Raw genomic sequence first — 25901 nt, 5'->3', positions numbered from 1 at the left:
TGCATACATATTTTAGCAACTAGAAGACCTGTACACACTTACTCCCTGAATCTTAGCTATAATCCAAACAGATATGTAAAATTACCTGTATTTACTAACAGATACAGTAAAAGCAATTCCTAAAACACTGTTAAATATAAGTAAACCAAATATCTGACCTGTGATATCCATGTATAGAAAAACAAACAAAAAATAACAGCATCTTTCCTAGGTTCCTCACTGGTCCCATGCCTGGAATAACAGGAAAATACATACAGTTTGAAAAGAAGCTATTATTTAAAAGCCTTAGAAAAGTAGACAAGCAAACTTAACTGCTGACTTATTTTCTTTATTGAATTAAAATTACACTATTATAAAATAGCAATGTACATACAAAGGGATTTGATGCATCATAGTATATACAATTATCTTTAAAAAGTCAGGATGCAAGTTATAATGATTATGAATATAAATTTTATATTAAAACATTCTCCATAAGTGATTTATTTGACTGTTTTGGTTCGAAGTCGTCGTTTGAGAATCTGATGATCACTTTCTTTCACTCTATGGTCCATCAAAATCTGAAATTAACAATTTCACAATTTTTTATAAATAAAAATAAAAATGAAAGCTTACTTACAATTAATAAGCTATGTTCATGTTCTTAATAATTGAAATAAGTACATGACAGTACTTTTTTTCCTCCTGGACTGCAGATATACAATCTTCTATAAAAAAGCATGCCTAAGGTAGTAGATTTTATAAAAGATTCTTTCAACACTACCTAATTCTGGAATTAAAATAATCCACACTTTTACTGAATTCATAGCTTGAAATAATTACTAAAATATTTGGAGACAAGTGCCTCAAATAATTTTTAGGAAATGATTTTTTGTAGTAACAAGTATATAACTTAGAAAGTAGAAACAGCATTATTTTGCAACTAAGAAAAGAAATAACTTCAGCCAAGGGAGAAAATTATGTACTTATCAGACAGATGGAGAAAAGTAACCAAGAGAACAGTACTTCCAAAAGCATGTCCTAATGATCCTAATTCTGTACTACTTGCTTCAAGTGTCTATCTTATATCTGATAGCTACTGTTGCAAAAGGTCTCTCCCGATTTTTCTTGGCCATTTTCTGTTGAAGGCTTTTTCTTTAATTCCTTTTCTATCTTCACTTCCATCCACTAGGCAGATGCAAGAATGATAGAAAATTAGAACTTTCCCTGTAATAGAACAGCCTGTTCTGAGTAAGGAGAATGAATCATAGAGTCAGGGTGACAAACTATAGTCTTTTCTTAAGAAATCCTGGAAGCCTTAGAGGGAAAGTGGGAGGAAATGACTGAATGTCAATTCTATATTTTTAGCAGGCAGACTTAGGCCCAGATTTGTACAACTCTTGTGATAGAGATAATAAGAAAAATAGATGTTAGAAGCCAATAAATTATTAAATAGTGATAATTCTATTGATGGAATTAAAATTCCTCTTATGAGTTTATAAATGCAGATGCATATGACACTTGTATACATTAATGCAGCATTTATATTCAATTACTATAAATTTAACACATCCAGTACCAAAAGTACAACATTTAAAGTGTGTTTTAAGAGATATGGTCTACAGAATAAAAGTTCAAACCATTATATAATTCAAATTGTTATGAATACTTCGGTATTAAAAAGAACATAAACAGTTTTACTTTTAAGAAAACTTAAATAGTAGCTTACCACTTGGCCAGATATATCAATAGGAGATGAAATTTCATTTGTGTATAATTTCCGTTTGGCCCGTTTTGGTCGAGACACATTTTCTTTACTTACTTCTACATTTGAGAGCTTTGAAGAGCTTATTGTTTCAATTATCTTCTTTGCTATGAAAAAAATACATTAGTTAAATCTTGAAATAATTTTCTAACTGCAAATATTTGAAATCCTTTAAAAAGCACTGCAATTTATAAATGGTAAAAGGACACAAATAGAAAACTCACAAAGAAAAAAATTAAATGCCTAATAAACACACCAATTAATGATCAACAGCAAAAATAAAAGGGCAAATAAATAAAATATCACTTCACTAATGTTCAACATATTGAAAAGGTTTGGTAAATTATAGTACAACCAGTAAAACTCAGGCATCTTTAATGACTTGGAAGAGGTTTATACTACATTAAGGTAAAGATCAGGATACGTATATAGTGGACCATGCATCACTAAGAACAGTAAGGTGGTAGAGCTAGTTCAGTACTCACATGTAAAGACGTCCACAATGAATATTAAGTGAAAGTAACTTGTGAGCCCTTTACTTCTAGGTAACAAACGCGTGCACATGCACACATAGAGTAAAAGAAACCAAATTGTTAACAGCTGATTGCTTCTGGTAAGTTGAATAGGAATTTTAAAATTTCTTACTTTGTACATATGCCTTATTTTTTTAATAGACACATATTGATTTTAACAGAAAACATATTTCCATTTGGGAAAACTTCTGGATAGAAAATCCATGTACATATGATATCAACTATATATTTTTTTAAATAGAAAACACATTTAAGGAAATATGCTGAACTGAGGTCTACTTGTCAAGGGCTGAGCTGAGCCTGAGAGCTGAGCTGCCAGATGTCAAGAGTGGCTAATTAAGACAACACGTCAAAATGAAAGTTAAAGCCTTTAACCACTTAACTGCAATTGAATAAGCAAGAGGCTAAACCTGAGAAAGCGCCCACTCCCACCGCCCTTCTACATTCCCCCACAGAATAATGCACAGTCTGGGTCAGGTGGATCAGCACAGAAGTTGGGGTGATCTTATTGCCAAGTGAGCCCTAAACAAAAGGCTCTTGCACTTGCAGTTTTATGGACCTTGGTGCTGGAGACCAGCGGGGAGGGCTAGGAGTGGAAAAGTAGAGTCAGAGTGGAGAAAAGTGCCTTCAAGTTTCCCTCCACTTCTCTGTCATAACGTCTTTGGCAGAGATGCCCAAGGACGTTCTCTACTGAAGGCCCCCAATTAATAGGATACAAATGAAGGTACCTAGGCTAGGAATGCAGATATGTGTAAGAGTATGGCTGGCAAGAGACCTGAGTCCTTGACTAACTCCCTTCACAGACTGAGATGCATTGGCTGTGTATCAAGTTTGATGTGGGGACGGTAGCTTTCCCTCATGAGACCTAACAGGTAAAACCTTTGTAATTGCCTAAGGTCAGCCTGAAACAAATCACACATAGGATTTTGGCCTGGAGCTTCGAAATTCCTCACTCCTGTGTGACAACCACTATACTAAGAGCTGAGGATGTAAACTAGACAGACATTTTGCACTTGTAGAGCTTATATTCTACTGGAAAAGATAATAAGAAAACAAAAAATTATATAGTTTAAATAATTCATCTTGCACTTTGAAAAGATCACTCTGGCTTCCATGTACTGAATGGATAAGAGATAGACAAAAGGGATAAACTAGGACACCAGCATTACTGAGTAATGGATTAACAGTAGTTATCAGGGCAGCAGAATTTTAAGCACTAATCTGTTTTCTTCTTTTCTCCCTTTATTTCCAAGTGATCAACAACAGACATGTATTGCAGTTACAATCCCAAACAGGGATACTTTATATTACTAGAAATAAGTTTTTAAAAATTCCAGACCGGGTATATAGGTAGGGAAGCCGTTAAGAAGCTGAGTCAACCAAGCAAGGGAGTCATTACCAGGTGGGTACCTCCCTCTCCTTGAAAACATATTTCTTTTTAATATATAATCAAAGGTCAACATAATTTAAATAAAATACAGAAGCATCTAAAATAACAAGTCCCACCTCTCCAAATTTAGACATTTAACAGTTTGCTGTTTGTCTCTCCAGATATTTTCTATGCTTATACAAACTATACCTTGCAAAGAATGTATATATTTTTTGAAAAATATAAACAAATGGATCTAAGTCTGAAGTTCCCAAACTGTGTACCAAGATATGCTGCAGCAAATTCACAAGAGCAGCTCAGAATATTTTAAATTTTTGAGGAAAACAGTGACACTCAGTAACTCAGGGGAGTTCAGTTTCAAAAAGATATCACATTACCTTCCTTCTGATGATGACATATTTTGGCAACCTGGATTTTCAGGAGCTGAATTTTCAGTGATTGTTTGGCCTTAAGTATTAACGGATGGGACTATTAGGTGTTTCTTTGGGTGCATGGACACAATGAAAAAAATTACTGAGACATTAAGGGCACTGTGAACCAAGGAAGTTTGGGAAGCTCTGTGGTTAAGCTTTTACAGAAAGTATTTTTACATAACCAATCTGACTAAATTCAACTGTCCCTGCTTTCAGCCCCTTTCCCTCCTCATTCTCCCCACCTATAGTCTCCAATTTATCCTATTGCTACCATTCAGGTACTCTAATGAAAACTCACTCCTTCCTGCCCCCTTCCTCCCAATAATCTCTCCACATTCTAGATGCCAGATGCATATTGCTACCTGTAATTGCCTGCACATTCCCTACACTTTCCTGGTACTCTATTCGTGTTAAAACTGTTCCCTCTGGTAGATGTGCATATAAATATATATTTATGTATACGTGTATAGAGAGAATATATATCTTAGCACATATTTATACAAAGTATTAGTATGTCTACATTATATTATAAAGAAAAAAGCATTAAGCAATTAAACCCAATACATATTTATGGAAATATATGCTTTTGATATATATGATTAGGTAATGTTTATACATGCAGAGAAAAAAACAGTAGAAGAAAATATACCATAATACTAACAGTGATTATCTCTAGGAGGTATAATCTTCCAACATTTCAACACCCATGTTAAATCCCATCTCTTCTATAAAATCTTCCCACAGCCCCCAAACAAACAGCTCTCTTCCTCCAATACTACCATGCACTTTCCTTGTATCTCTACAACTATTACATTAAGCAGCCTTCTCTGCATCTACTACTTAAATACAGATCTTTCTCTTCCCTTACACCAAGGCATATCATCCTTTCATGTTTCCTCCCTAAATACCTAACATAAGACACTGTCTATTGGAAATATAATAGTCACTGTTGTTGAGTTTATACACCAATCAGATATTAGCAAACACCATATATCTAATGTAAAAGGTCATTTAATTAATATTCTGCAAACCTTTTGATTGAAGAATAGTTGGAGAATGTTGTAAGAAATCTCCAAATTTCTGTAGCGTTCCTTCTTTTTTCTTAGTAGGCACATTTATACTAATTGTGGATGCCTGACTCCGTAAAGAATAAGTTTTCTTAGATGATGGGCGTGTGGAAACCTAATAAACAAACACTTGTTGTTATTGTTGATGAGGAATGTTAGAAGGAAACAGTTATAGCCATAGTTGAATTAAAGAGGCCAGGCACAGGTTATGAATTCTCAGGCAGGGAACTTGGGATTAAGAATATAAGGAGAGGGATGAAAGGGCCAGAGAATGAGTATGATAGAATGATAAGTCAGAGGTGAACACATCAAGGGGTACCTGCTACTTGCCAAATGCCAAAGGTTATATATTCAGAGTTGAATTAGATGAATAGAAAATGAAAGATAAATAAGTTAAAACTGGACAAAACCCAACTTCTGAATAATTATTTCTAATCAAATTTGACATTTTTATTTTCATCTTCTACTTTATAAATGTAAGTTATGAAAATGGTCAATTTTGGACAAATTAGAAGACAAACCTTTTGTTCCTTTTTGACAGAAGAATTTCTATGCTCAGAAACAGGGGACTTCAAATTAGTTCTGGGTGTAGCATTCTTCTTATTTTCAAATTTCACAAAGTCCTAAAAATAATGAATTTCAGCACTGATTAATTTCCTGACAGTGTTTTCTTTCTCTCTCTAGACTCCAGGGGAGGGAAAAAAAGAACAAAAGCAAACTAACAAACAAACAACAACAAAACAAGAAAATGGTTCTTAACCAGGGGCAATTCTGACCCCAGGGGACATTGGCATTGTCTGAAGATATTTTTGGTTGTCACTGCTGGGGATAAGGGGCAGGTTTAATGCAAACTAGTGGGTAGAGGCCAGGAATACTGCTAAAAACCCCTTAAAATGTATAGGGCATTGAACTCTCCAAAACAAAGAAATATCTGGCTGAAAATGTCAATCACGCTGAAGTTGAGAAACCCTGACTGAAGGTACAATGTTTTTTGCCAACTTCATTGAAATATTACTCATATATAACATATGTAAGTTAAGTGCACAGCATGATGATGAAATACATGTTTTTATCACAAAATGATTGAAGGTATGAATTTTTAACATGCATCATGATGAAATTACGTTAGTTAAATGAAGGGATAACATCTTTTATTTGAACCCCATCTTGACAATACAACATAGCAATATATTTATCTACCCTTTTCCCAACTCCCAAATCATGCTGAGCATAACCTCTAACTGATACTTAGTGACACTGAAAACAAAACAAAAATCTGCAGTATAAGCACAGGTAAAATGTGAAAGTTAAGAAATACAATCTGTTTTTGCTACTAAAAAGGCATGACATCTCACTCTTCTTTTCCCCACTTAATCTTACTTAAGACAAAGTCTTTTGTAGTACATTAACTGAACTGAACTTGTGCAAATACTAATCGTACTAAAGATTATAAGCATAAAAGGAAAAAAAAAAAGGCAAGAACAGAAGCAGAGAGATCATGACTGAACCTCAGAATTCAAGTTACCAAATAAAGTCTTAAGGATCACAAGAAGAAGATTTCATAAAAGAGGAAAGACAGATAGATGGTAATCAGGGGAAGCAAAGGAAGAAAGATTGTAACTCCATCATACTTGTAGTGTTCAATAAAGAGCTCTTTGGCATCTTCACTAGATTAGAATATAGCACTGTATAAATTATTTTCCTGAGGACTTTACAACACTCAGTTTATTACAGCAGTAAAGAACTAGCAAAATCAGTGAAAACTTTTAAGTTTCTACATGGTTTACCCTACAACAATCTGTGTATCTATTCTGAAATTGGGAGTATATGCCGGCAGTAAAATGAATAAAATAATTTTATCTTAACCCTCTGAGTATACAACCAATTTTTCCTTTTCCTTTGAAAAAAATGAATCAAGTCAACATAGATGTTAGTCACCATGTTAACAAAGATGATGAAATTAAACTACTTAGTACAGTTGACCCTTGAACAAAACAGGTTTGAAATGCATGAGTCTGCTTATACACTGATTTTTTTCAATAGTAAATACTACATTACTACATGATCTGTAGTTGGTTGAATCCCTGGATGAGGAACCTCACATATTGAGGGCGTCGACTGTAAGTTACACAAGATTTTTCTGCGCTGCGGCTGGCACCTAACCCTCATGTCGTTCAAGGGTCAACTGTATCTTAATGGTATCAAAGTGTACTAAATATAAATTAAATAAATATAGACTAAAAGTTAACTAAGGCTCTCCAAAACAATCGCTAAAGGTGTTCTATGTGTAGAAGGAAATATGTTAAATAATATTCATTCAGCAAATGTATTACCTGACAGAGAGCCTCAGGAATACGGTTAATATTATTTCTGCTCTTCCACCAACTTGAAAATATACTACTCTTTAAAGGAGTGAAAAAGACAAGTTGGAAAAAAAAGTTATTGTGCTAGAGAGTTTATAATTATAGTTTTAAGCATAAATATTTCTGTTAACATAAATATTGCCATTTATTATGTATCTACCACATGTGGAACAAAAGCAAAACATTTTAAACATATTATATCTAATTCTTTATTTCCAAAAGGAGGAAAGTGAGGATCAGAAAGTTTATGTGACTGGCTAGAATATGATAGAAGGTTTATGGTAACCCCACGATCAGAAAGCTGCAGCAGGAAGAAGTAAATCGTTCTTGGCCTACCACTAAATCGAGACCCAAATTTTAATACTGGCTCATAGAAAAAGAATTTCTCTTCTGAAACCTACTATGATCATAGAGACCTAAGATTTTAGTTGAATGACAAAGATTATATTCAAGCAAGTTAGTTGCTCCAGTTTCTCTAATTCCTTTTATCAACCCCTTTTCTCTTCCATTGGAGGGAAAGTGACTAAGTTTGAACAGGACTGGTATACTGAAATAGCTCACTACTAAAATTCACCACCATTTGACCTGTCATAGCTTCACTAAAAAAAGGAATAATCTATATATTTTAAAATCTATAAGCTTTTTGTTTGAGGACTATTCACCACAGTAATATTCTTAAGACAGTATTAAATATATCATAAACCATGATTTTGGTCTCTAATAGCAGTGCCTATGAAGAGGAGGGCAATGTAACAGAGTTTAACTATATATTATCACTGAGCTTAATAATAAGGTTGACTTGTTTAATTCACTTAATAGTTAAGTATTTACCTCCTCCATTTCATTACTCTTCCTCTTCCGGGCCTTGGGAATCTTAACCGTCACTGGTGAGGTACAACCCAGGTGTTTCACTGCCATTTTGTTTGGTTGTAAAGGTGTAAATTGAATCTCTAACTCAGGTTTTGGAAATCGAGTACTTTGATTATTTTCTGTTGACACTTCACAAGAGTCAAGGACTACAGATCCATCCTACAACAGAATTTAAAAGGAAAACAAATCTTATTTGCAGAATATGAATTTCTAAATTGCCAAAAATTAACTCTCTCAAATACCTATTAAAAACAATAAATTGGAGAAGATAAAAATTTGCTGGATCAAATTTGCTACAGCAAGGACAGAAAGACTGAGTTATCATCTACTTTCTCCAGGTTTATACATGGTATGTTAACATTGAGAAAAACTTACAGATCAGTATTTCCCAAACCTGTGTCATCATAATTATCTAGAGAAATTGTTTAAAAGATTCTTGGACCCTACCACAAACCTACTAAATCAGAACTCTCCAAGGAAAGAGTCAAGGATTTTTAATAAGCACCCTAGTTATGGTATACTGAAGTTTGCTGTAAATTCTTTACTGTTCTTCCCATTGAGAGATAGAGTCTCATTCCCCTTCCTTGAATTGGGGCTGGCCTTAATAGCTTCCATGACTAATAGCATGTGGTGGAAGTAACATGATTCTTCTGAAGCCTTGTTAGGAATGGCTTGTGTTATTTCCCCAGATCAAAATGCCTTTCTCTTCCCATTCTCTGCTTGGTAAACTTCTATTCACCTTCAAGACCCAGTACGATGTTACTTTTTCTAATCCACGTGCACAACCACTCAGGCAAAATTCATCATATCCTCCTCATCAGTGTTCCTTCTTAGCACTCTCTTTATAACACTTAGTCCATAAGGTGAAACAAGATAGTCATTAAATACCTGTCTTATTAGACTTCTTATTCCTTGAGGATGGCGATCATATCTTACTTACGTCTTTATCCTCAGTGCAAAGTTCCCAACAATGATTGCTCCCAATAAATTTGTTTTTAAAATAAATATTTAAAAAGTAATTTTATTTTCAAAAAGTGACATAGAATTTTTATCTATTTCATAGGCAATCTGAGAAACTATGTTATCCAACGCAAGTCACAGAACCCTAAGCCCACTTCAAACTAAGGAAACTCATTGTGAGGTAATTGGGATTTGGTGATAAAGTTATAAAATCGGTAGAATTTCCAAAAAATACTATTTACTAGAATGCTTATTAAATGGACTGCTTATGAGGGAGAATAGTCATCCATATTTTATCTTTTGTAGGATTTCCTATTTCTGACCATCAAAATTTGTTTATAATCAAAGATCTGTTTGAGATCAGTACCATTTTGAGAGGAAATTAATACCATTTGGGGATCAAATTTCCCCAAAAGAATTGCATGTCCCCTCAAAAGCCTTCAGTTTTCCTTTCCAGAGCCAAGAGCACACACAGCTTACTGTACAGCAAGATACCTACAACAACTGATTAAATTATACTTGCAAGTGTTATTTAGTAATTAATGGTCATTGGTAAAGAGGGTTAAAAAGTGGACTGTGTTATCAAATACCCACTTCTACTTCATCCCTGGAAATTTCAAAACTTGTTGACTGAGGTTCAGTTTCAACCCTGCCAGGATCCATTGAACTTATATGTCTGGGCTGGATATCCATGGTCTGCTTTTCCTAAAGTAAGGAAATATTAAAGTAACAAGCCACAATAACTGAATGTACATTAAAATACTTCACCTAAAGAATATAATATCAATATTTGAGTGAATTAAATAGTGGAAGTAATTAAAGACTTCTTCAATGACCAACTAACTCTCCTTCTTCTTCTTCTCTTTCATCCTCAGAGAGTTAGGAAAGGCTGGGCAATTTTCCGCCTCTTCTGAATCTGATCTCAAGAGAAATCTGAAAGATTACTTTCAACTTCCAAGGTGTTTTACATATATTCTCTCATTTTACTTTCACTGCAACTCTGAGATTTGGCAAGAATTGTTATTCCTACTTTCCAGATGAAGAAATAGAGAGAAATTAAATAACATGACCACAGTCTGTACTGACTTGGAGCTTGAACCCCCAAAATCACTTTGATAACACAATTTTGAAAAACTAGAGGTTTCTTAGGAATGCAACTACAGCATTAGAGTAGAAAAGACCATACTGATAACTAAACCTTTCCTTGCTGCACACTCTTCATCCCACTTAATCAGTCATAGGGTATGCTCTATTCCTAAACCCTACTTAAGGGATCTATAAAAAAATCAGAATACATTTTTAAACTTGATAAATTCCAACGTGCACCTTCTAATCACTACCATCAAAATCAAAAGTCAAATACATCTCTTATGTCACCTACCCATAATTGTCAAATAAAAAAGATCCTATTGCATTCATAATGGGGAAAGCAACTAACATGTACTGACTTCCACTGTGGTAGTAACTGTGCTAATTGTTTTACAAATGCTCTCGATTAATTTTCACAATTCTATTAGAAAGACATCATCATCTCTGTTTTAAAGTTTGGAAATGTTAAGTAATTTTCCTAAAGGTCCCCAAACCACACTGACAGCAGTTGATACCTAGTTTTTCTAACTTTCTGTTCTGTGCAATTTATACCACATGCTAATACCTCTGTTTTGAGCAGTCTTTCTCTTAGAATCATGAAGTCTTTTGATGTAAGAGACATATACACAAAACACATTTAATTTTATTATTGTCTGAAGGCTGCAAAACAGCAGATTTTCAAATGCAGATTATTTACTCTGGAAAGACTAGCTTCAGATGTACCCTGATTCAATTTACCTGAGAAATAGCTATCTGTGAAATGTAATACTTTCTTTATCTAGGGTTCCCAGCCCCGATGCAATATTACAAAAGTAGCTCCTGGGCATTCCCTGGTGGTCCAGTGGTTAGGACTCGGTGCTCTCACTGCTGGGGCCTGGGTTCGATCCCTGGTCGGGGAACTAAGATCCCTGCAAGCCGTGTGGTGCAGCCAGAGGGGGTAAAAAAAAAAAAAAAGTAGCTCCTGAATGACTCACATCTCCTCATCATTGTGCTTATTTTCAAAAACAATTTGTATCTTTATCATAAATTTAGGATGGGTTCAAGTATTTAAATATCACCAAGCATTCAGGCTGAGTCAAATTTCCACATTTTAAAGGCAGATTAGGGACTAAATCATCAGTTGTTTATTTTTTAATAATTCTATCTGAGAGATATGACCAAAATATTGGAGAAAGTACTATTTCTCAATTAGTCATTGATGAGTCAACCATAATGATAAACTCTGAAAACTCAAAATTCATGACAAATATCCAAATAATTTTTTCAAACTATGATTCCCCACTGATCTACTTACATTTTTATTCTTTAGAAGTTAATCAATTAAATAATTTTGAAAACTTCCTATGTTTAATTTAAAAAGGTATAGAAAGAACATGATTCTACTGACTGTTTTAGAAGTTTCTGATGTGATCTTTTTTAATTGTTCAATTTCATTATCTTTCTGTATGTTACTGGAGATCAGTGCTTTCAGCTGTATTTCTAAAGCTGCAACCAGCTGATCGCGTTCTTCCCGCCACTGTTGGAGGTTACCATCTTTCTCAGCCAACTGTGCTTTAAGCATTTCCTAAACAGAATATGGACAAAATGTTAAAATAAACCTTGCAAAATTATGAATCTAATAATTTTTTGAAGTTATTATAAATAACACAATAAATACAACTGTGAACAGGATATATAACAAATTACGTAGTCAAGTCTCGATAAAACATTTACTTATAAAGCCAAACACATAATGCCTTCATATATCTTAAATGTCCACATTGGGCATTTCTTCCAATAAAAAATTACAGCTTTTAAACTAATTCTAGCATTTCCCCCAATATTTGAGAAATGAGATGGTAAAATTACAATAAAACAAATGACAAAACTAATAGCAACAAACAATAGAGAAATGAAAATTTAAAATACCATTTTCACTTGGTTCAAAAATCATGAAATAGTTAGTGGTAAATTAAAGAAAATATGTGCAAGACCTAAACATGACAAACTACAAAACATTGCTGAAAGAAATAAAAGAACACTTAAATAAACAAAGAGAGGATCTGTGTTCAAGGATCAAAAGATTCAATATTGTTAAGATGCCAGGTCTCCCCCAAAAGATCTAGAGTCAAAGCAACTTCACAATCCAAGCAAGCGCGTGCGCACGCGCGCGTGTTGATAGAAATAAAAAAGCTGACTCTAAAAATAACATGAAAATGCAAATGACATAACAGTCAAAATTACGTTGACAATGAAGAACAAAGTAGGAGCAATCACACTACATCATTTCAAGCCTACTATAATAATAATAATAATCAAGACCATGATATTGGCGTAAGGATACACAGACATCAGAAAGCAGAGGATAGGGTCCACATATGTTATGGTCAATTGATAGTCTATAAAAATGCCAAAGAATTTCAATGGAGGAAAGGACAGTCTTTTCAACAAAGAGTGACGGAACAACTGAATAGCCAAATGGAAAAAAAGAAAAAACCTTAATCTTAATATCACACAATGTACGAAAGTTAACGCTTGGACAACTGATTTATGACAAAAGTTGCACAGCAGTACAAAAGAAACAGTTTCTTCAATACGTACTACCTGGTCGATCGTTAATACACATTTACAATGACAACAACAGCTTTTACCCCATCTCACTCCAACACAAAAAATAATTCTAGGGTCTAAATATGAAAGGTAAAACCCCAAACCTTTCAGCAATAATGTAAGAAAACATCTTCATGCCCTTGAGGTTCATAAAGGAAAAGATTGGGAAAATGAATTAAAATACCTAAGAATTTCTGTTCTAAAAAGGCAACAGGAGAGTAAAAAAGTAAACCAGAGATTGAAAGAAGGTAACTGCAACACGCTCCTATCCAGAAAGTATAAGGAACTCCTATAAAAAAAAAAAAGGTAGTCCAATAGAAGATAAGCAAGGGGACTTGGATAGGCAGAGCCAATAAACTAAACATCCAACAATACTAGTTGGAGTAGAAATGGATACAACTATTTTGAAAATCAGTCTGGCATTCTACTAGAGTTCCACATATGTTTACCCTATCAACTAGCAATTCTATTCTTGGCTATATAGGCAATAGAAATGTATGCACATGTGCACTAAGAGAAATATATAAAAATGTTAACAGGAGATCTTACACATTAACAGCCCAAAACAGGAAACAATCCACGTATATTCAACTTTAAATTGAATAGACTGAGGTATACTTATACACCGAAATATTCAGCAATGAAAATAGACTAACTCCAGCTACCTGCAACAGTATAGATGATCCTCACAAAACATAGTACTGAGTGAAAGAAGCCAGCCACAAAAAATGCATTCTATATATTTATATGTTTTCATTTATATAAAATTCATAAATGAGCAAAACTAAAGTTTAACATTAAAAGATAGAACAGTTATTACCATTCAGAAGAGGGTTCTATTTTTTAAACTCAGTGGTAGTTAAGTGGGGGCTGGCTTTATAATAATAATTCATTGAGCTATATGTTTATTTTGTTTACTTACTGTGTTAGGTATGTTACAATTTTAAAAGCTTTAAAAAAATCAATAATTTATTTCTTAAATATCATAGACATATATCCTAGGTATGATTGTAAAGAAATATATGGGAGAAAGGAGAAAGCTAGCTTTCTCTAGGATTAAAAACTCAAAGGAGGTTTACTTGCTGGCATTGCTGCTAGAGGGACTACTGATTAGGAAAAGAAAGTAGGCCCATTCCTGGGTTGGAGGTAGAGTGACTGACTATGACAGCCAACAGCTTTGATTTCACTTCTTGCCTCTTATTACTGTCCAGGAAGGTTGGATGGGCTATGGACAGAAAGAGAACCAGCAGCAACATTTCCTTTTAAGATAAATGCAGCATTACAATCTTGCTCAACCCAACACTTCCTGAAGGTACCTCCAGTCATGCGGAGTTCGAACATGAAGTGACATATATTGCCATCTCATTGCTGTAGTAATGACAAGTATTAGTCTCACATAACTCGTCACATGACAAAGAGTCAAGACTCTAAGGAAACACAACAACTAAATGGAACGTAGTATCCTAGATTAGATCCTATATCCAGAAAAAAAAACAGTGGGAAAGCTGGTGAAATTCTAGAAAGGTCCATAAGTTAGCTAACAGTACTATAATAATATTGATTTGTTGGTTTTGATCATTGTACTATTGTTATGTAAGATCTAACATCAGAAGTTGGGTGATAGGTATACAGAAATTCCCTGTACTAGTTTTACAACTTTTCTGGAAATAAAATGATTTCAAAATAAAAAGATAAAAATTTTTTAAAAATCATTGGAAAAAATCATCCATAACTTATTGAAAATTAACATTCCTGTTTGTACAGGAAAGTTTAGCTGGTATAAGTAAAATTCTGTCATTAACAAAGGAAATGCCAATAGATGACAATGTGATAACTGCCACGTTACTATTACTGTAAATAGAGAACTAGTTTTTCATTTAAAAATAATGTTAATATATTACTCAACAGCTTTCCTAGGATCAATGATGACTTTAAACTTCTTTTTCCTGATTGAGTGTCAAACAGACTAAGTTGTCGATTTAAATAGGAGGAAAAAAGACAAGCTAAGATAGAATCACTTAAGAACTAGAGCCAGTCAATGTAAAACTGAAAGTTATTTCTACCTATAGTCTTCTAGAAACTATTTAGTTGACTTAAAAAAAAAAGACCTGATAAAATCAGCTTATGAGGTAAAATATAAAGACCATGTTAGTAGAATCTACAGTTCAAAATGTAAATGTTTTACAATACAGAAGGGATAACCCTGTGGCAGTCAAAAGAAGAGATTTTTAAGTTCTGAATCTAAATATTGAGATATAATTATTTTCCCAACAATAAGAACTTCAAGATAAAATGGGCTAGAAAAGTCATCTTACAAACAGACAAACTGCCTTTGAAAAAAAAGAAACAAAAAACAGGGCTTCCCTGGTGGCGCAGTGGTTGAGAGTCCGTCTGCCGATGCAGGGGACGCGGGTTCGTGCCCCGGTCCAGGAAGATCCCACGTGCTGCGGAGCGGCTGGGGCCGTGAGCCATGGCCGCTGAGCCTGCGTGTCCGGAGCCTGTGCTCCACAATGGGAGAGGCCACAGCAGTGAGAGGCCCGCGTACCGCCAAAAAAAAAAAAAAAAAAAAAAAGAAACAAAAAACAAAACCACGCGACCATGATGTAGATACCGATAAGAATATAAGAATCCCAGGGAAAAATTTAAGAAACCAAAGAAAGCAGGCGAAACACATAGAAGAGAAAGTATAATTGTTACCAACCATTTCATTTTGTTGTTTCAAACAATGCTCTCTGTCTTCAGCATATTTTTTCATCTCTTTGTTTCGTAGATTCTCAGCTTCTTTTGCTTGAGTGAAAAGCATCATTTTTTCTTCTAACCATTTTTCTCTATCAGCTTTATATTTCTGTTCAGATTCCTATATGTATAAATAGCGTAAGTAACTATCACATGCTTCAAAAGCAGTTAATAAATCTGTATTTATAACATTTCCATGTAATCCAGCACTTTTCATTTTACCTCTTCAAAAAGTTAAAAACAAGTGTTTTTCTTTAATAATGACAAGATTTGAGTTTATTTCAGATTATCAAAAGAACATTGTTAGTTTGCTTTCATAAATAGTTATTTCGCTTATAAACTTTATTTTGCTATAAAGTGCATTTGAGGACTTTCCATCATCAGTGAGCTTAAGAAGAAACAACTGAAATTTCTGAAAGAGTTACAGAGAACCAAGCCTTCTTAAATGCCAGATTAAAAAAAAAATTGATTTATGGTAGTCATTTCTAATTGTATGGTTCCAAAAATAAAATTTTCCTGGGTATACAGGATGCCAAATAAAGAATAACTTGTGCAACAGGGCAAACATTTATTAGTTTAAGGAACATTGGGAACAGCTGGACAGAAAATATAGTTGATCAGTAAATTTCAAAGAGGTCTCCATAGATCCTTTGGGTTCAAAAATGTCTAATTTATACATTCAAAATTCAAGCAAAACTTCATTTGAAACAAAAACAGTAACACCACATTAAAAGCTATGTATTTAAAAATCCCGTTTATTATCTAAGATATGTGATCACATTATTTTAGAACAACGTAGAACATACCGGTATTCCTTAATATGAACATTCTCAATGTAATTAACGTTATTTTTTTCATAATTAATGGAGTGGAAAGGGTAAATTCTAAAGTATATAATTAATAGTTACAAAAGAAAGTAACTGATTTCTTTTGTATTTGTTCAGTATCTGATTATATACAGCCTGAATTTAAGAAAATAATTTAGATGCAGTCTTTTCAAAATCACTGTTTTCTTCAATCCCAAAACTACAGTTGGATTGCAACTTCCAATAAATAAAAATACTACGTAAAATTTTGTACATTTTAAGTCCCATTAAAAAAATATTTCCCCCATATGTCGTATTCTACACATAGTATGTGAAAGTTAAACATGGAAAAACATATAAACACAAAACAGAATATCTTCTCTGTAGTAGTATAGTTTCAAATGTATTCCAGTGTTCAGACATTCAACTCTATTCTTTTCCAGCTTAATAATTAAATTTACAATAATCAAAATAATTTTCCTAATAGTCATCTTCTCCACAGCAGTATTTGATGAGTTAGAAGTTTAAAGTGTAGAAAAATAGGTACAAAGACATAAGAAGTGATGATTTAAAAATTAAATATATAAAACTGAAGACCCAACCACTGCATTTTCATTGGCACTTACTTAGTAGCTTGTATCTTGGGAATTTCTTCCCTGTGTCACTTGAGTGTATACTGAAAAATTATATATTAACATTTCCCAGCTATTGGTTCATCCATATCTAAATTAATTATAAAATATTTACTAAATTATCCTTTTATGAGAAATATAATGAATATATATAAAGATACAATTACATATATAGATAAAAATCATACCTGTAACTCATCTTGAAGCTTACTGAGCTTTATATTAAGTACATCTGTGTTATCCTCAAGTTCTTTATTTGACATTTGATTGCTTTTGGTTTCCAAATCTTTGCATTTTTCCTTCCATTTTTCCAATTCTGATTTGAAAACATTAAATTATTTTTAAAGTACATGCAAAAGTTATACCACATAGAACTATATGTGGCATGGGATACAGACAAGAATCAGCAAAGTCCAGAAGCAGAAGTACACAGACCAAGATAGAACCGAGACCATTCTAAGAGCTTATCAAATTCTTAAAGAACTACAAAAACCTCTCAATAACCCACTGAATAGTGTTCTGAGTATACAGTATAAATGCATGCCAATATATAGGAAACTTCATGTTCTCAAAAATTAAAAACAAAAACAACCCACTGATGGTATTCTGAATGACAGAGTCAGAGTATTTATTGAGATAAACATATAAGATGATACCAGTTGCTATACAGAGGTGAAACTCAGTTGAAAGTTTATTCTTAACATCTGGGGAACACTGCAAGCTATCATCCAGTTATTATGAAAGTGTCCTTATTCCTTCTCTGACTTAGGTACAATTTTCATCATAATGAAAAATGACAAGTGACAGGATGTTCCAAAAACACACCAAATACTTTTTCATTATGAATTATTATAAACACTAAACTATGTTTAAAAAGGAAAGAAATCTAGGAAAATAAAGAAAATGAAAGAGTATGCTTTGAGATATTTAAGCAATCTTGTTTCACCTGTGGCCAGTCTTTCAGTTTCCTTTAATTTAGCCTCAAGCACTTGATCTTGTTCTACTTGAGTTTGTTCTTGTTCTTCTAGGGTCATTTGCATGTCTTCAATTATTTTCTCTTTAACGCTTAGATCTAAAAATTTGGAAAGAACATTTTAGAAATTACTAACATCTACATCTAGATATCCAACTTTTATTTTGAGTTCTTCTAAAATTAAAACACACTTTTATTAACTATAATAGAATATGAGTTCCACATAGACAGAAACTTTGTCCTGTTCACTGCTATATTTTCAATGTCTAGAACAGTACTGGCATATATGAAGGATCAAATAAATAACTAATGTACAGATGGATGCTTGGATGAATGCAAGAATAAATGGATGGAAAAGGAATCTTTTCAGATAAAAGTAACAATTTTCAATATAATTAAACTATTAATAAAAATAATAAAAACTATTATTTTACTGTACTTCGCTTTATTGTGCTTCACATATACTGTGTTTTTTACAAATTGAAGGTTTGTGGCAACCCTGCATTAAGCAAGTCTATCAGTGCCATTTTCTAACAGCATTTGCTCACTTCCTGCCTCTGTATCACATTTTAGTAATTCTTGCAATAATTCAAACTGTTTCATTATTGTTGTATTTGTTACAGTGATCTTTGATCACTGATCTTTATGTTACTCCTGTGATTGTTTTGGGACACTATGAACTACACCCATGTAAGACAGCAACACTATGAACTACACCCATGTAAGACAGCAAGCTTAATCCATAAACACTGTGTGTGCTGTGACTGCTCCAATGACCAGCTGTGCCCCGTCTCTCCCTCTCCTCGGGCCTCCCTGTTCCCTGAGACACAACAATATTGAAATTAGTCTAATTAGTAACACTACAGTGACCTCTAAGCGTTCAAGTGAAAGGAAGAGTCACACGTCTCTCACTTTAAATCAAAAGCTAGAAATGAAAGGATTAAGCTAAATTTAGTAAGGAAGGCATGTCAAAAGCCGTGACTGGCCAAAAGCTAGCCCTCTTGCACCAAACAGCCAAGTTGTGAATGCAAAGTAAAGTTCCTGAAGAGACTTTAAAGTGCTACTCTAGTGAATACTCAAATGATAAGAAAGCAAAACAGACTTATTGCTGATATGGAGAAAGTTTCAGGGGCCTAGGTAGAAGATCAAAACCAACTACAACATCCCCTTAAGCCACAGCCTAATCTAGAGCAAGGCCCTAATTCTCTCCAATTCTACGAAGGCTGAGAGAGGTAAGGAAGCTGCAGAAGAAAAGTTTCAAGCTAGCAGAGGTTAGTTCATGAGGTTTAAGGAAAGACGCTGTCTTCAAAACATAAAAGGGCAAGGTGAAGCAGCCAAGTGCTAATGTAGAAGCTGCAGCAAGTTATCCAGAAGATGTGACTGAACTGCTGCAATTTCATGATAAAACCTGAACAGATGACGAGTTGCTTCTTATGGATGAACAAGGAAAGTGGTTTCTTGAGACGCAATCTACTCCTGGTGAAGACTGTTGAAATGACAACAAAGGATTCAGAATATAGCATAAACTTAGTTGATAAAGCAGTGGCAGAGTCTGAGAGGCCTGACTCCAATTTTGAAAGAAATTCTACTGTGGGTAAAATGCTATCAATCAGCACAGCATGCTACAGAGAAATTGTTCATGAAAGGAAGAGACAACTGATGCGGCAAATCTCCTCATCTTACTTTAAGAAACTGCTGCAGCCACCCCAACCTTCAGCCACCACCGCCCTGATCAGCCAGCAGCCTTCAGCATGGAGGCTGGGCCCTCCCTCCACCAGCAAAAAGATTACAACTCCCTGAAGGCTCAGGTGATGGTTAGCATTTTTTAGCAATAAAGTATTTTTTCATTAGGTATGAGCACTGGTTTTTTAGACATAATACTATTGCACACTTAACAGACCGCAATATAGTGTGAACATAACTTTTATATGCACTGGAAAACCAAAAAAAAAATTGTGCGACTTGTTTCACTACGATCTGCACTTTATTGTGGTGGTCTGGAACCGAATATGAAACATCTCTGAGGTATGCCCGTACTAATAACACAGATCTTGGGATTTAGAAAAAACATTATTTGTCAAAACACTTATTTTTAGTGTTAATATTCTCAAACCAAAACTAAAACTTTTACCTCCTAAAAACAATAAATTCGCAATCCCAAATTTAATTTTTAAATCTCAAGTAATTATTTTTTCTAGAAAAATTTTCAAAGCCAAATATCTACTTCTAGTGTTTTTAAAACCAGCTCATCAGGAATAACTGTACTATTATAACCTTACCAAAACTGTTTCTGGCCCTTGAAAAATGACTGCAATAATGGCTTATAAACAATTCTATTCTAATCTTGCCTGATAGAAAGAGATAAGGAGGAAAGATTGGTTTATCGTCTCTGGTGATAGACACATAGTAGCAGGGCTCACTTCTGACACCTCTTACCAAGACTGCTATGAATGTCAGAGGTGATGAATCTATAAATGCATAGCTCAAACTCAGGGCACTAAAAGTGACCAAAAAAATGACACAAACATCAAAAGATGGTTCCCTTAAAAATGCTTAATATAAAGTAACCTTAAAACAAAACAATGAGAAAAAATTTTAACGAGTGATTTTCAGTATTTCTGTTCACTGATGTAAGCTGCCAGGAGAGCTAAAGAAACAGAATTCCTCTTTAGGATTAAAGGAGCACTGGTATTCTATCTAAAACTTTTTCTTTCAAAAAGCATGATTTGCAAATTTATTCAGATTATACAATTAATTATAATTTTATTCAAAGAATCTGTTCCTTTTACACCCTATCTTTTGCTCTAAATTAGAGGGCTCAAAAGAAGGAGTTTAAGTACCTAGATAGCAATCAGTAAAGCCCCAGGACACCAATGTTAACTTCGCTAATGGCTATCCACCTATTATTTGAAAGGTAGGAACAGTAAAAGAAACAAGAGCATTATTATATCAGTCACTGCCTCCAATAACTTACATTTTATCTCAGGAAAGAATCCAGAAATATGCAACAAATAAAACAATAAAGACAGGAATGAGATATCTCATCAAAGCTATCTAAAGATATCTATGCACTATCATAGCTAAATAAATGTCTGGCAAATGAACAAGCAATCAAGTGTTTAACATTCAGGGGAGAGGATCACTGAAAGCTATATAAAGAAATGACACACAAATGTCATGCAAAACTCTGGGTTAGAAATACTCAATGACTGGGAATTCCCTGGCGGTCCAGTGGTTAGGACACGGCACTCTCACTGCCAGGGCCCCAGGTTCAATCCCTGGTTGGGGAACTAAGATCCCGCAAGCCACCCAGCGTGGCCAAAAACAACAAAAAAAAATATTCAGTGATAGTTCAAATTTATTTCAGAATACCAGTATACCAGACGTGCACAAGTACAAAAGATTGAGACCATGTGATACCTTGTTTCACTTATCACACTGGCTATAAGTTTAAAGTGTGATAACACCTAATACTGGCAAAAATGTGGGGAAATGGGCACTCTATACACTATTATTGAAAATATAAACTGGTACAATGACTTTGGGGAGCAGTTTAGCAACATTCATCAAAATTTTAAACACAACATTTGGGCCAACAATTACACTGTTAGGAATTTCCCATACAAATATATTTACACGTGTGCCCAAAGACTTTTATATAAATATATTCATGTTAATGTCTGTAATAAAAAATAATGTCTGAAATAACCAATAAAATTTTTTGTTAATAAAAGGGGTCATATTACTGGAGAGTAGATTAGAAGATATGTTGATTGTTACTCCCTGTGAATATGACCTTACTTGGAAACAGAGGCTTTGCAAATGTAATCAAGTTAAGAATAAGGTCACACTGGATTAGAGGAGGCCCTAAATCCAATATGACTGGTGTCCTTATAAGAAGAGGGAAATTTGGACAGAGACAGATAGGGTGAAGACACAGACACATTCAGAGGGAAGATGTCCATGTTAAGACAGAGGCAGAGATTGGAGTTATCCCAGAAGTGTGAATGGGGAGTGATTGCTAATGGGTACAGGGTTTCTTTCTAGGGTGATGAAAATGTTCTGGAATTAGATAGTGGTAGTGGTTGTACGAGCTTGTGAGTTTACTAAAATCCACCATACTATACACTTTTAAAGGGTAAATTTTATGGTATGTATATCTCCATTTAAAAAAATTAATAAGATAGCTAAGTGAATGGCATTCAGTATTTAAATAGAAATGTAGAATCCAGGGAAAGCCTCAAGAGCTGAAAATGCACTTTTTTGTTTGTCAGGGAACGTCTCATACATACTAAAAATCACAAGAGTGAATGAACTCTCAAGAGAGAAAATAAAAAGAAAAAAAGTGATGATGGCTTCATCAGGAAATTTGTCAAAGTGGCTGAGGCTCATTCTGAGAGAAAGGCAGTAACCCGAAGAATAGATCATTAAAGCCGAGGTAAGAGTTTCAAAAGAGGGCAAGCTACGCCTTACCTTTATATTTAGAAAAAATATGCTCATACACAATAAATACTACTTAAAAAATGAATATGAAAGAAACTGAGTAGACAATAATTCAAAATAATTAAAAAATAAAGGAAAGATTGCAAAAAGCTAAAAGATTTGAAAATATGTAGGTTACAAGTGATCTGGGAGAAAGTTTAAAGAGCATGGAGAAGATGGAAGAATAAAAGTACTCAAGATGGGCCTATGCCACATGTCTTAAATATCTGGCAAAGAAAGAAAAAAATTAAAATACGATAAAAACTATATCCTGGTCCAAAGAATGCTTTTCAGAATATCTATTCACATCTACCAACAATGACAAAGGAGCCAAAGTAAAGGGAAACTGCAAAAAGATTACGGAAATAGGAGATGTTAGAGGACAGTGGCCTAAAAAGGTAGGAGAAAATAGGACTGTGTGCAGAGATTTATTTTCACATCCAAGTTACTGATCCAAGTGAACCCCACAAAAGTCCAAGTCATCTAAATAAGTAATAATCTTGTTGTCTTACACCTGCTCTTTAGTTGGCCAAGTACAAATGGCATGAATTAGTGAAGACAGTCTGGAACTTAAGACTGAAACAGACATGGGTTCAAATCCCAGCTCTACTACTCACACAGCTAAGAAGTTAAGAGGTGACTGATGGGAAGGAGAGGAATCTGCATAATTTTATGAACAGAAATATGTATATATCATCGACAAAGATTATTTTGTAATATTTCAAATTAAAAAATCAATACAAATTGAGAAAAAAAATTTAGCACATACAATTAGAATCTAAAGTATTAGTTTTTAAAAACATTTTTTAAATATTTTTTAATTTTAAAGATATTTTATTTGAAGTATAACCTTTATATTATTTTGACTAGAAACCCATTCCATTCATTGTGACCTATATAACTTTAATTTTATTTTTCACAAAATACTGGCCATTACCTAGAAATCAATGTTGCTTTGACTGAAAATTTCTTAATGTTTTACTTCTCCAAGGGTAAACTTTATGGTGCTAAGTTACTCTTCAGAATCAATGCTTTTCTCTTTTAATAAAGTTACATCTTATGTTGCCCTCATTTAACTTTACAATTTTCAAAGGAAAATATTAAACCAATTGTTATTCTAACTACTTATTTTGCAGACATTTTAGTACTGGAAGTAGATGTTTGTTTCTGACCTTTGCACACTCTCTCATACTGCTGTATAGCTTCTTCCACTTTCTGATTACTTAACTGCTCCTGCAAAATGAAAGAATAATGAATTAAATGCAAATGTAACTTAACTACACCCCATTATTTAATAGTGGGACTTGAAAACAGGGCTTAATATTAAGTTTGAAATCTGTCTCCTAGAAGGCTAATAGTCTCAAGCTCCCAAGTTTGTTGCACCTCAGAGAAAAGGGCAGGGTGAGAGTGGTAATAAGAAAAAACAAAACAAAACCCCCAAACTTTAAACCTGTAATCTACCCCAAAAATGCCAAATCATCTTCTTCACTCAACATTTCAAGCTAGCATGTATGTTCTCTTACACAACACAAAAAGCATAAAGAGAGAGAAATGAAAGTTTACTATGTATTTAATATGGGAGGAACAAAGAAAACCATAAATAAATTTCTTAACAGTAAACTCAAAATGCAGACAAAATAGGATCCCCACATGCCCTATATGTAAAAAGTAGTTGGGAGGTTTGAAAAGGACGCGAAGTTAATTTCTGGGCACTGGAAATCCTTCAATTCTAGTTTTAACCTGCCAGGTAATCCAACCTTCACTCCTTCTCTCATCTAACTTCAGCAATATCTTCTCATTTTATAAGTTTTAGAATAATCATTACAGAACCTGGAAATCTCTGAATACTATTAAGAAATAAGCTGGAGATGGAAAGACGGTGAAGAGACAAAGAATGAAGGAGGAAAACGACGACAGAGAACTACGGACGTGGACGGACAGAGACGGAAACAGACGGAGAACGAAGGAGGTGGACGGACGGGGACAGAAAAAAAGAAGAATGACAGAGGTGGATGGACGGGGAGGGAAGCAGACAGAGAGCGACGGAGGTGCTCGGACAGTGATGGAAAGAACCTATCAACAGATGGTGTCTGGCTACATAGGGGTGCACTGTAACAGGTTTTCAATCTGTTTTGAAACCTCACCATACCTTTGGGTTGACACTGAAATCATCTGTTATCACCAAGTACTCATAGCTGTTCCCCAAAGTCCCCTAAGGTGTTGGAATCGTGAAATAATTGTCTTCCTGAAAGTAGGATTTTTTAAAATTAATAATTTTATTTATTTTTGGCTGCATTGGGTCGTTGTTGCTGCGTGGGCTTTTCTCTAGTTGCGGCGAGCGGGGGCTACTCTTCGTTGCGGTGCGCGGGTTTCTTATTGCGGTGGCTTCTCCTATTGTGGAGCACGGGCTCTGCTGCTCTGCAGCATGTGGGATCTTACTGGACCCTTAAGTCCCTCGGATATTTTTAACAGCTTTTTTTCCTAAAGGCTTCCAAAAAGTCTCCTGAAAACATCATGACTCTTGTTCTGTGGGTGCAGGGGAACATGCAGGCAGACTAGGAGACAGTCCCCCAGAAACCCTACTCCCGAGGACTGGAAATCTCCCTAAACCTTGGGACGTCCTAGTGCAGCAACAGATGGAGAGAGGGTTGGTCTGAGACCCAGAAGCAGGGGTTTGTGAAGTCGGCTCCACGGAGGAGAGGGTGCGGTGCTTGGGAGCCGCAGCCCACACTTTGCAGCCACCTGCTGTCCAGACGGTGCCCAGGACACCGAAATCCAGGGTGGGTGGGGGGGCCCTGAACTCGGGCACTGCGGGCAGGACTCCCCAGCTAACCCTGACCCCGGCAGAGCTGGGGCTGCAGGACCCTTCCCCGACCGCAAATGCAAACGCACCTCCAGTGCAACCCCAGCAGTGCTGTGCACCCTGACCAGACAACTGGGCTGGGTTTACCACCTGAGAGTTCTCACTGAGTTGTGATAAAACAAAACATTTTTAAGGCAGGATAAGGAAAAAAAAATTTTTTTTTTCAAATATAAAGTTCTCTCTGTGCCCACCCTCTGCCCCACTTTAGGGTGCATTATGCATCTGCATTAACCCTTCCTTAGAAGACACAGCAATGCCTGCTGGATCGTAAAGAGCTATTTTCTCCTGGTGCCAGCAAGATAACACCTTAGGAGATAACCTTCCTTCTTAAGGTGAAAGGGGCCATGACTACCCACTACTCCCTTTGTACTGCAGATCTGGATTGTGTAAA

General features: G+C 34.7%; 1 protein-coding gene across 1 annotated transcript in view; it reads right to left on the bottom strand.

Moving 5' to 3' along the window:
• Positions 1 to 320: 320 nt before the first annotated feature.
• KIF20B (kinesin family member 20B) overlaps positions 321 to 25901 on the bottom strand; it is a 75904-nt gene continuing 50323 nt past the window's right edge. The window contains exons 24-34 of the mRNA XM_055081430.1: positions 23820 to 23880; positions 18139 to 18264; positions 17381 to 17508; positions 15720 to 15875; positions 11817 to 11993; positions 9935 to 10045; positions 8342 to 8539; positions 5669 to 5770; positions 5112 to 5262; positions 1709 to 1851; positions 321 to 560 (exon numbers count right to left, since the gene is read on the bottom strand). Of these exons, the coding sequence (XP_054937405.1) occupies positions 483 to 560; positions 1709 to 1851; positions 5112 to 5262; positions 5669 to 5770; positions 8342 to 8539; positions 9935 to 10045; positions 11817 to 11993; positions 15720 to 15875; positions 17381 to 17508; positions 18139 to 18264; positions 23820 to 23880 (1431 nt within the window). The 3' untranslated portion in view covers positions 321 to 482. The remainder of the gene's footprint in view (positions 561 to 1708; positions 1852 to 5111; positions 5263 to 5668; positions 5771 to 8341; positions 8540 to 9934; positions 10046 to 11816; positions 11994 to 15719; positions 15876 to 17380; positions 17509 to 18138; positions 18265 to 23819; positions 23881 to 25901) is intronic.

This window comes from Physeter macrocephalus, chromosome 20, assembly GCF_002837175.3.
Source record: "Physeter macrocephalus isolate SW-GA chromosome 20, ASM283717v5, whole genome shotgun sequence".
Taxonomy (NCBI): domain Eukaryota; kingdom Metazoa; phylum Chordata; class Mammalia; order Artiodactyla; family Physeteridae; genus Physeter; species Physeter macrocephalus.
Note: the sequence above shows the minus strand (reverse complement) of the source record. Positions and strands in the feature narration are given on the sequence as shown.